General features: G+C 30.5%; 2 protein-coding genes across 6 annotated transcripts; one reads left to right on the forward strand and one right to left on the reverse strand.

Annotated features, from left to right (window-relative positions):
• Window positions 1-1,332: 1,332 nt before the first annotated feature.
• Window positions 1,333-10,583, forward strand: Dic1 (Dicarboxylate carrier 1). 4 transcript variants are annotated; one of them, XM_089698179.1, is made up of 6 exons: window positions 1,333-1,784; window positions 6,318-6,490; window positions 7,328-7,440; window positions 7,969-8,108; window positions 8,418-8,625; window positions 9,629-10,583. In XM_089698179.1, the coding sequence occupies exons 1-6, from the start codon at window positions 1,702-1,704 to the stop codon at window positions 9,875-9,877; spliced, it is 966 nt and encodes a 321-aa protein (XP_089554305.1). In that variant the 5' UTR covers window positions 1,333-1,701; the 3' UTR covers window positions 9,878-10,583. The 4 variants fall into 4 exon arrangements, with proteins under 4 accessions (XP_089554305.1, XP_089554307.1, XP_089554308.1 ...); XM_089698181.1 differs by lacking the exon at window positions 1,333-1,784 and adding an exon at window positions 4,722-4,878; XM_089698182.1 differs by lacking the exon at window positions 1,333-1,784 and adding an exon at window positions 5,920-5,947.
• On the reverse strand, window positions 3,718-5,409 carry Elp6 (Elongator complex protein 6). Of its 2 annotated transcripts, none has more exons than XM_089698183.1 (2): window positions 5,255-5,409; window positions 3,718-4,569 (listed from the first exon to the last, which is right to left on the reverse strand). In XM_089698183.1, exon 2 carries the CDS (start codon window positions 4,566-4,568, stop codon window positions 3,825-3,827), a length of 744 nt encoding a protein of 247 aa, XP_089554309.1. In that variant the 5' UTR covers window position 4,569; window positions 5,255-5,409; the 3' UTR covers window positions 3,718-3,824. The 2 variants fall into 2 exon arrangements, with proteins under 2 accessions (XP_089554309.1, XP_089554310.1); XM_089698184.1 differs by lacking the exon at window positions 5,255-5,409 and adding an exon at window positions 4,973-5,125.
• Window positions 10,584-12,329: the final 1,746 nt, after the last annotated feature.

Raw genomic sequence — 12,329 nt, forward strand, 5'->3', positions numbered from 1 at the left:
CTATGTACTTTCCTTCTGTGGGTAAATATGATTTTTCCACAGAAAGAAATGGGGAAAAATAAAGTTATGGATACTTTTTTCCGCATTAAGTTCCGATGCCGTGGAAAATTTTAAATGGTAATGGTAAAAGGTATTTGTTGCCTTTTAATCTGCCCTATATTTCAGTGAACAATTTTTTCACAAATTATGAAATATTAAAAAGATTGTCTCTATTTTTTAAATTTGATATTAATCTATGATATAAGTAATTACATATAAAAGATTTCGCCTATCACAGGGACCTGCAGATCTGTCCATTCACTTCCGAATTTTTAAAACTCTAGTTAGAAGTCACTAGCAAAAATTAATAGATAGGTACTCATACGCATACAACAATAATTAACTCTATGTACTTTCCTTCTGTGGGTAATTTACCTATTTAAAAAAAAACGGTAAGAGCAGTTTCGCTGTGGTTCGTGTTTATTAAAAAAAAAAGATTTTTTTGTTTATTCGAGTAGTAGATACAACATAATATAGCATATGGTTGTCGGTTGTCCCACTTTTATCAAAAACAGACTTAACATTAATTCATAAATCCTTTAGAAAATAATGTTGGTTTTTAATATTTTTGTTAATTCCGGGACTCATACCCAGAACCCTGGGCCAACCAATCGCCCTCGCGTAAACCATTGTACAAAAGAGGCGGATAGGTAGTCGATCGAACATGATTGAATGAAATTGAACTATTTTGGTTTCTAGAGATATTATATGTGATACCGTAAATATTCGAAAACAATTACAATCTTTCCTTTGTAGGAAAACACTACGTAAACTTGTGATCCTCATTCAGCATAGGTACTCTGAATTTTTTTTTTATTTTGTCCTTTGCCTGAAGGTTGCCTGGTAGTGGTAGATATGGTATTGAGCCATAAGGCCATTTTTAAATTTAGAACGGTTTTGTTTTACTTTTATTTTATAGAACTGTTGTACAGTTAATGAGTAAGTAAATAAATAAGTGGATTTCATGCAAGTAAAAAATTCTTATAAAATGTCGTTATTATAAATTATAACGTCCTTTAAGCGCGTCACACACGGTGAAGATACTATAATATTTTATCTTAAGATACTGTAATATTTTATATTACAGTATCTTAAGGTATCCGGTATCAGCGTTCTGACCATCATTTTTCTTTTTGTCATTGCGTACTAAGACCCCTGTAGAACCGCCATCCTGTTACAAATGACCCGAAACACTGACACAAAATTTCGAACGAATAAACACACATTTTATTCTGACGAATAAAAATACAAAATTTTGTAGAGTCCAAACAGAATTATAAGTAAATGTATGGATTAGTTATGACCGCCTCCTTGGTACAGTGGTTGACGCGTGAGCGTAGAACCGAGGAATCTTGGATTCGATTCCCGGTGGAGACGAAGAAAAAAAATGCCTCGGTCTGGCAGGACACAGAAGGCTGAGTACCTACTTGTCCCTAAAGAAAATCGATCAGTGAAACAGATGTAGTATGCATAATGCACCTTACCCCACTTGGGGACACGGGACTTTACTTTATGAATAAGTTATAATGATTCTAAGACGAAAACCAATCATAGCAATTAGCATACGCTTACGTACGCCGTGCGGGTGTTGTTGAATGAAACATCGTCATAAGGCCGAAGAACTAATTATCATTGCATCTTGAAATTCCAAAACAGCAAAATATGATTGTCACGATTACCTACACATTGGTTAGTTGCCAAAATATTAGTTCAGCCGCCTCACTTCTTCATGGAATGAGCATTATGTAAGTAAATATTTGCGCAAAATACAAATCATCATTTTATTTTTGCTTATTTACCCATACATTTTGAATAGCTTTTATTACCATTTTATTACCTATCAAATTTAAACAGCAATGTTAATTATGCTCCTATAACTAAAAAAACAGGAATAAGGAGGTATAATAAAAAGCACTGTGTAGTTAATACATATATTTCTAAGTAGAAAATGACAATGTATCATAGTTTAACTTTTATGATATAAGCCAGGAGGAATATGATGTTAAAAGTTGCAGTACCTAATTCATTTTAATACAGCTTATTGATAGTAGGTACCTAGTTCAGTTCAATTTTAGATCTAGAAGTAGTAAGTTGTGCTTGTAATTTAATCAATATTTTGATATTTTAATATATGTTGCATGTTTATATACACATCATGAAGAATTTTTCAGCTATTTTCTTCTGATAATAAGTTTTTGTATATACATATAAATAAAAACTCATGTAGATAAAGATAAAAGAACAATAATTATAGCATTACAAAAAAGAAACTGAATACATACAATATTTGTTATGCCGGGTCCAGACTGGTGAAACGTAACATGAAATGTAACATGCAATGAAAGAATTCACCGTCCACATTGCAGCAATGTATCATGAAAGGTAACACACTTTGTAACAATTTCTCATAGTTTGGACGTCTTGCGCGCGCGAATTGTGCATTACACGCGCATGCTCTGCCCACCATACACTAAAGTGCAGTAACAGCAAAATCACGATTTCGAGTAAAACGCATTTAAAGTTAAGAATTGATTTTAAAAAATCAACAGAATGATAAGCAAAAAAATTTGAATGCAGAAAGGTTGTAAAGGCATAGGTTCACACGTTAAAGCAATAAAAAAAAATATATCTTAATAACTGAATTTATTATGGCCATTTATTGTTTTTGGTGCCTATTACTGCATAGCCTTTTTTGTAAAAAATACCATTTTAAACTTAGTAAAATGCAGCAAAAAGCCCTATTACTGCGTTTGGATCAGTTATTTTGTCAAGAAACCCAACTAACATGCAGTAAGGTCAAAAAAATACTGCATTTTAGTTAGTTTTTTAAGAAAAAAGTGTTCAATTTACTAGTGCAGTAAGAAAAATAGCTAGTTCACAGTTGCAGTATTTAAAACATTAACTGCACTTTAGCTAGGAATAATCATATCTGTGTCATTATGCTATCCAAACTAATCTGCAGTAATGCTGTATTTTACTGCGTGTTAGTCAGTTTATAATGATAAAAGAATGTTAAGTATTCACAACTAAAATGCGACAAGCTTTGATTTTACTGCATTTTAGTTGGGAGTTCGTGACAATAAATTGTATTTTCTTAATTTGCAGTAAAAATAGCTTGTATGGCGGTAAATTTTACTGCGTATTAATTTTTTTTATAATTTTTTTCCAGAAATATAAAACTATCTAAAGAACTGTAAAATTATATTGCTTACTGCATTTTAGTTATGAAACCTTAAAATTTAATCTGCAGTATAATTTATACTGTATTTTAGTTGGGAAATCACGCCAAATTGTTAATTTTTTTCGTTTGCAGTAAGTGAAAACTGTTAAATAAAAACCATTCTTATAGTCTTAGAAATAAGTAAGTTAATTCAATAGAAAGCTTAAGAAACCCGCTTTCAGAATCACTAATAAAACGAAAAATCACAAAAGGGCTGTTACTGCTCTTTAGTCTCTGGTGGGCAGTGCTACGAGCATTACAAGCCGCGCGCGGAGCGATCCGTGATTTGTCGGTTTTTCGACGAACACAAAGGGGCAAGGAACACGATATATACGGGAGGTTCGTAGTGAATGCGCGTTAAGAGCGCGCTATGCGTCCACGCTTGCAGCGAACATGCAATGAAAGGCAGAATGTTACATTGCATGTTACATTTCATCAGTCTGGACCCGGCATTACATGCATGGCTGTATAAATTATACACATGTCACATATAAAATTATTTCTGCTAAATAAATATTCAACAAAAAGGAAACAACAACATATAACATAAAAATTAAAACTAATATCAAACAGCTCCTGGAGCTAATAACTTTACTCCTCTATCAAAAAGCTTGAACAAATGATGTGATGGTTTCTGTTCCAATTTGTTTGTGTGTTCACTTTCAAACTTGCGACTTGGGTACTTGAATGTAATATGTCCGGACACATCAGCACTCCATCCTGATGCCAAGTGATCCACTTCCACGAGCACATGAGATTTGTAAGCAAGTAAATTAGCTAGCACATGAGTTTCATCACTCTCACAAGCTGCATTGCAATGAAACAACACAAATGAGTTATCATATACCCGGACATGGTCAATCATTTCTTTACACATAAAATTTACATCCTTCAAACTGTATCCCAAATCAAATAAATGGGATACACCCTCAAATATAATGTTTACAGAACTATTCGCTTCATGCATACAATCTATTTGTTTCTGCATTTTAGTAATAAAATCGCTAGCAGACATTTGATCATTTGCCAAAACTGCATTTGTAAGTTCTTCACCTGCATTATAAAATTGGATAAGGCCACTTTCAATGTTTCTCACTAGGTTATAATTCATCTTTAGTCCTACATTCTGGTAATGTTCTTTGGAATTGTGCATACTTATAATAAACACTGGTCTTCTAATTTTAATGCAATGTCCGAGGACACAGCTGGTTATAAATGAACTACTACAGCCATTGAGCTCTTTAGCAACTATAATTTTATGTGTCTGAGTTTCTCTATCTAAATGAAGGCTCGTTATAATATCAGACATTCTGAAACAAAAAAAAACATCAAACTTATTATATCATATCTATTATGTATTTACAATAGTCTTGTTTTATCAACAACATGATAAGAGTTCAATGTTGACAATATCTTATTATGTAATATTATTTTAGTTATGACGAGAATCATGTAGTAACAACTCTCCAGCCTTTCTTCGTAGCCAAAATAATTCTATAGGTTACAATAAATGTAACTTCAAATAATAACTAACAAAAAAAAGGTAACTGGTGTATAATATATTGTTTAGTGAACAAATAATACCTATATTTTACCATTTTTCAACTGATAAAATAAATGTGAGTATTAAAACAATTTATTTTTCATTAATTACTAGTAATATAAAACACAAATGTATAAAAAATCTTAATTTAATTCAAAATAAGTAGATACCTATAGTATAATATACCATCGTCTATTATTCATTTATTTTATTTTTGTATTTTAGTGCATGTGGCAATTTGAAGGTTTTCTCGGTTAATACTAGAATTTTTATCTAATACAATAATTAATGCCCATGGGTTATCACCTACGGTTTATGGTAGATATAGGTATATAGTTTACATTTTTGTTTTTCTAAATTATAGGTAACTAAAGATTAGAAACGTTAAATTCTGAGCTGAATTCACTAAATGTTATCTACTTTATATCTATAAATCATTCAAGAATACTTACATTTAAATAAAGTTTTATTTGTAATTTAATACAAGTACTTAGTAGTACTTTTTTATTTCTCAATTAGCCGATTAGAATTGAATTGAAAATTAAGGTTAATAATTTAAATATGGACAAGTAAATAATAAAACATGTTCAAAATATGCCCAATGTAAATAGACATTTGAGTTTTGACATTTCAGATTTCAGTGTCAAGGTGTCACCAAGGTGTCAAGTTTTTAATGGAATAATCAATTCCATAACACGGAGTATATTCCATGTAATAAATACAGATCTATCATTATTTTTGAAATTCTGTCATTATTTTACGTCTATGAATTCAGCGACCTTTGCAGGACCCAGGACCCAGGACACATTTTACAAAACCAGTATAATTAATATTGAATTACATTCATCTAATGGTAAACCAAATAAATTCCACAAACAGCTATGTATATGTGATAAAGCGTGAAAAGAAAATTCATCTGTTCAAATTTCAAGATTTTTATAGTAAATTAAATAGTCAAACAATTTGTTCGTTAAACCAAAAAACTTAAAAACTAAGGAATTTATGAATTTATTTACTCCGTATTAAAAACATCGCAATTATATTTTAAATTTTCATCGAGTGTCATTTATACATCAATCAACCGTCACGTTAACATGTGACATGTCAAAGTCTACGGGAAAGTGTCAAAAGTAATTGATTTCAAGGTTGAGGTTAACGTTTTAATCTAATATTTATAGAAACCAATGTGGTTTTATGTTTATCTAAAATAATGATGAATAAAAAGTAACTCTATAACACATATGTGATTAATAAGTTCAATGTTCTTCAAGAATAATGTTTACAGGAATGTTGAATGTATTTTGACAATACGATAAATGTATCAAGTATCAACTTATTCCTCCGAATGATAAGTTAAAACTAAGTTAATAAGTGACTTTGAAATGATTTAGTTACATAATAACAGCTGTTTAATTACTTGATCCGTCAGTTTCACCTTGGCGCTCCCCATGTCAGGACTATTTTAGTGTTGTTCGGAACACAGAGGAAGAGGGCTTTTAAGCTTATTAATTTCAGAATGGGCATGGATAAAGAAGTGCGAATATCAAAATGGTACTTTGGAGGCCTGGCATCTGCGGGAGCGGCTTGTGTGACCCATCCTTTGGATTTACTCAAAGTTCAAATGCAGACACAAAAAGGAAAAAATATATCTATGTTTAAACTCACTGGAATAGTCTTAAGAAATCAAGGTATGATTATTTAATTACATATCATCCACAAAACATAATTCCCAACAAGTTTAATTATAACCCAGACACATTTTGAATATAATATATGTAGCTGTTGTAAATTAACCAGCCAATCAACTATATTAAATAACTTAATTTACATGAATTTGTTTTTGAAGCTATAAGTGAATTTTCTGGGGCTTCATATTACATATTTTAATTTTAAGCATTTCAATTATTTATTACTAGATTTCCGCCCGCGGCTTCGCCCGCATTTTCAAAGGAAAACCCGCATAGTTCCCGTTCCCGTGGGATTTCCGGGATAAAACCTATCCTATGTGTTAATCCAAGTTACCCTCTATATGTGTGCTAAATTTCATTGTAATCGGTTCAGTAGTTTTTACGTGAAACTTTCGCCTTTATAATAGTAATTAAGATTAATATTAAAATCTATAAAGTGATAACTGATTGTTGTGCTCTTGAAGGTTAAACTTAAATAAAAATTAAACACATACATTGACTAAACTTTGCATTTTACTCACCTTTTGTCATGGAAAGCTAAGAATTAAATAAGATAATATTAATTATATGAATTAATTGTGTTAAAAGTTTGTTAGTCTTTATTATCTTAAATTTGTTTATTACTACACACATTACTTTTGTAATATTTATGTGAAAAGTGCTTGTCTTATCAAAATGAATTGCAATAAAAACTGTTCTACAACTGATATTATTTGTGTGTTCTTTAATGTTAATTTCAGTTGTATTCAAATTATAATTTAGGACTTTATTAATGGCATACAAATAGCCTAATAAATACTTTTAGCATTATATGTGATAACCACCCATTTTCTTCAGGTATTATGGGATTGTATAATGGAATATCGGCATCACTTCTGCGCCAATTGACATATTCAACAGCAAGATTTGGTATATATGAAGTGGCTAAACAAAGCTTTGCCCCAAGAGATGTAAGTGAATAAATAATTAAATGATTAACAACCTTATTATTATCTTGAAATCAGCAATGAAGCAAAAATTATTGTGAAAATAGTCAGTATTCTGTTAAATTGCATAAAATAATGCTTGCAGTCTCATTTACATTGTATCTTTATTTTATACTAGCTTTCCGCCCGCGGCTTCGCCCGCATTTTCAAAGATAAACCCGCATAGTTCCCGTTCCCGTGGGATTTCCGGGATAAAACCTATCCTATGTGTTAATCCAAGTTACCCTCTATATGTGTGCTAAAATTCATTGTAATCGGTTCAGTAGTTTTTGCGTGAAAGAGTAACAAACATCCATACATCCATACAAACTTTCACATTTATAATATGTATTAATAGGATCCTCTACCCGACGGTTGCCTGGAAGAAATGGCTTATAGCCATAAGGCCGCCCACTGTATGCTGATTGTATCTTTTATTTTGTGTCGTCTTAATTTTGTATTTCCTATACAGTGAAGAATAAATAAATAAATAAAAAATTCTACCAATAACAGGGCAAAGCCATACCATTCTACATGTCAGCTCTCCTAGCTGGTCTGGGAGGGTTTGCTGGTGGATTTGTGGGGAATCCTGCAGATTTAGTCAATGTGAGGATGCAAAATGATGTCAAACTACCACCAGAACAGAGGCGCAAGTAAGTGCTTGTTTCAAAAGTAAAATTTAAACGATGATGTGGGGAAATTTTTATGATGGGTTATATTTTGAGTTTAAGATTTCAAAAGTGTATTAAATGGGATTTTATTAAGTGTTATTATACAGTGTACACCAATAATTTAATTTATCACTTTACACCCAATTGATTTTTCTCTAGCTTTGGAGCATTTTATTTTACATATTTAAAAGTAAAATTATTGAAATATTTGACACCCATTTTTTTTGTTTCATTATTTATCAGAAAATTATAGATTATTTAACTCACTAAATGAAATGCATTTTTTTCCAGTTATAAAAATGCAATTCACGGGTTATACCGCGTGGCGGCTCAAGAGGGCGTGGTTCGTCTGTGGGCGGGCGCTTCTATGACGTGCAGTAGAGCGGCGCTTATGACGATCGGACAGCTCTCGTTCTATGATCTGATTAAAGGAATGCTAGTCACAACCCCATATTTCGGCGATAATGTTGCTACGCATGTTACTTCGAGCTTATTGGCTGTGAGTACTTTATGAGATTATTTTGTTTAAAATTACAATAATTTAATTTTTAAAGGAGAATGGGCATTTTACTATGGAAGTTGGGCCTGAACCCTTGAGTAGGACCAATACACATGAGATATTGTTTTTATAATAGATCATAACACATACATAACGGGAAAAATATATATAAAAAAATAATCAACCGGGTTTTTGTACAGTCACATATAAGTTTTATTTCTTTGTGTATAATATTTTTTGCAATAAATAACTGTTATAAGACAATGACAATATCTTTATGTTACTCCAATTCACTTTCACTTACAAATACGTACTAATCTTAAGCCTTCTAATTAACCGACTTCAAAAAAAAGGAGGAGGTTATCAATTCGGCCGGTATGTTTTTTTTTATGTATGTACACCGATTACTCCGTGGTTTCTGAACCGATTTACGTGATTCTTTTTTGTTCGATGCGGGATGGTGTCGAATTGGTCCCATAAAAATTTTATTCGGATAGGCCCAGTAGTTTTTATTTTATGAGCATTTTTGTCTGTATTTGTAAATGTTGCAAGTGCAAGTTTGAAGTCGGTTGTTTTTAACGCAGTTATTGACTTGTAACTGAAATACACTAATATTATGTTTTGTAACAGGTACCTATACCGTGTTTATTATAATTCAACGTAGTTAGACTTTTTTGTTACTTCACTCGAATTAAAAACACCATTATTGTGCGTAAAATAATAGCCAAATAAATAAAACTTTTTGCCTTGAATGTATAAGAACCCGGTTGATTTCTTTTTTTATTTTATTTTTTTCGTAAGGTATGTGTAATGATCTATCACAAAAACAATATATCGTGTGTATTGGTCTTAGCCCAAGTTTCAGGCCCAATTTGCCCATTATCCTTTCACAGATTTGGTTTTAAACAGATTTTTTATACCTAAATTACCTCATTGACATTTTTTTCCATGTCATTTTTTACATTAATTAGTTTTTTTTAATATTTATGTACATATGTTTCAGGGAGCAATAGCAACAACAATGACTCAACCAGTTGATGTTCTGAAGACTAGGGCGATGAACGCCAAACCCGGTGAAATTAGCGGCATTTTAAGTCTTGTCACAAATACAGCCAAAGAGGGACCTCTTGCATTCTTCAAAGGATACATTCCGGCTTTTGTTAGACTTGCGCCACACACTATCCTAACCTTTGTGTTCTTAGAACAACTTAGAATGAACTTTGGTGTTGTTAAATTCAAGGTATTGGAGTAAAAACTGGCCAAAAACAAGTCAGTATGGAACCATATGATTTTAGAATGATTATTTAATAATAATTATTTTACATATGAGAAATATGGCCTTATTTGTGTTCAGTGTTTGATGAATATATTAACAAATTATGTATATGTCTATGTTCCTAGTGAGAACTAAAATGTTTGTAGTGTTACTGACTATAGTTTATAATGAGATTTTATGTAGTGATATGCATTTGACCATACTTAGCCAATGAATTCCAAATATTGTAAGATATTCAAATTATTATGTATTGGCATTTATTTTTATTTTTTTAACAATACTAATACTAGTACAATGATATTAATAAATTAGCCTTGAAAAAAGTATATATATTTGTAAGGTATATGATATTATAATATTTTATTAAATAAAAAACACTCCATTATTACCTAAGGTAATGAGTTACCAGGCACAAATGCTTTATTTTTTTATTGCAATTTTATTTTACATGCTTTTTATATAGGTGTTATGATTTAGCTGTAATTGGTAATTTCATTTGTATGTGATAACTTATGGGTCTCAAAGACAATATTTTATGGAATTATTTTCGTTATGGGCTTTTAAAAATAATATAATTACTAGTTCTATCATTCCTATTTCCTACGATGACAGTGAATTTAACAAAAAATAATTATAGGTCTAATCATAATCATTTCCGAGCCTTTTTTATATACTTATGAAATATTGATATAAACCTATATTGATATAATAGAACATCTAGGACGCTCAGATTTCAATTAAATTACTTTTGTGCCAAATAGAAATCATGTTTACCAATTTATAAATGAAATTTTTACAGTGTATGTGCTACAAAAAAAATTAGATATATTTAACCATGGATATTGAACATTCCTCAAACTACGTAGATATTGATATGATGTTATGTCTCTATTTGTTCACATGTAGTTTTTTTTTTTTAAATCAGTGTCATAAATTTCATGCGATGTACTTTCAGGCCTAAGAAAGAAAAAAATGATAATATACAACTGATGGAATACTGCTTATTCTATAACTATTATAAACTTTAAACTTAATTGTAAACAATCTTATGTCTTTGTTTTATTTAAAAGGGTAGGTTTGGTTTTCATAGTAATTAATTAGTCAATTTATGTGTAATATTCAATTGTAATAGATAGGTACTTTAAGTATCAACTTTTATTATAATGGGCCTATTCATTTAATATTATAAATGTACAATAGGTATGTATTTACACTATAAATAACTTTACGCCTAACGTAAAATGAATCGAAACATTTATCTTCCAATTGATCTTTACCTGTTTATAAAAGTTATACTTTGTAGAGTGTGGATTTATAGTTTTATAGGGATAGAAATGTTTACTCTAATATTTAAACACTATAATGAATGTTGTAATGAGTGTATATGTAATGTAGTAGAACAATATTTTATTTGTGGTTACCTATTAAACACGTTACAAAAAAAACTTGTTTTTCTTTCATCCTTTTTCCAAGGTGCCTTTGAATCTGTTGTTAAATTGACACTTTAATCATTATATTCCATCCATAATATTGAATTTATACTTATCTACTGATATTATTATTCATCCAATTATTCTATATTTATTATTTAATAATATTTAAATATGTTTGGAATAATAACCAAAAGAAATGAATGAATGAATGAGAACTTTATTGTACACACCAAATTACAGACATTACATAAAATAGAATACACATAAATTGCACAATGGGCGACCTTATGGCTACAGAGCCATCTCTTCCAGGTAACCCAACCAAGGAAAGCAATGACAAAAACAACGAATACAGGTAGGTGGTGTATACTGAAGCACTGAAGCAATAAAAAAGATAAAAAATAAATAAATATGTATAATACGTACTAATAGATAAGAGAAAATACATAAATATATAAGGTCATCACTTAATTAAAGATATGTAGTAATTAAAAAGCAAGTTTTTGAAAGCATCGATGGAACTCGCTTTGCGTATAGCTATTGGTAAGTCATTCCATAGTCTAATAGCCTTCACTGTAAATGAGGAATTGAAAAAAGAAATCTTGACACAAGGTTAAGAATATAATATTATATTGATGCAACCAAGATGCAACTATCATTTTTTCTGATATTCTATTCTCAGCTTGCAAAGAGAACTTTGAAAAATTTGTACACACGAATAGGGTATGATCATAGAAATCTAAATAACAAGACACTAGAACTGCTATAATGTCATAATTAGTATGAAAACCAGTCGCCAAAACCCACACATTTAAATAGACAGCAACAGTACACACAAGTAAACTATGCCTTTTATTGGACAGCTTCATTTTAGTGACAACTAACTTAAAAAATAAATTTAGCATTTTAATATGTACCCTAACGCACGATTTTAAGGTTTATTTTAGAATACCATCCTAGGTACAACAGAGGGCGTTAATTTTCAATAGATATAA

Source organism: Colias philodice, chromosome 8, assembly GCF_061535455.1.
Source record: "Colias philodice isolate Cphi_HAF_F1 chromosome 8, ilColPhil1 Martin Lab GWU primary, whole genome shotgun sequence".
NCBI classification, from domain to species: domain Eukaryota; kingdom Metazoa; phylum Arthropoda; class Insecta; order Lepidoptera; family Pieridae; genus Colias; species Colias philodice.

Coding starts and splice junctions, on each gene's coding strand:
- Dic1 (XM_089698179.1), top strand. CDS start 1,702: ATGATTGTCACGATTACCTACACATTGGTTAGTTGCCAAAATATTAGT. Junction 6,491..7,327: donor AATAGTCTTAAGAAATCAAG/GTATGATTATTT, acceptor CATTTTCTTCAG/GTATTATGGGATTGTATAAT. Junction 7,441..7,968: donor AAAGCTTTGCCCCAAGAGAT/GTAAGTGAATAA, acceptor TACCAATAACAG/GGCAAAGCCATACCATTCTA.
- Elp6 (XM_089698183.1), bottom strand. CDS start 4,568: ATGTCTGATATTATAACGAGCCTTCATTTAGATAGAGAAACTCAGACA.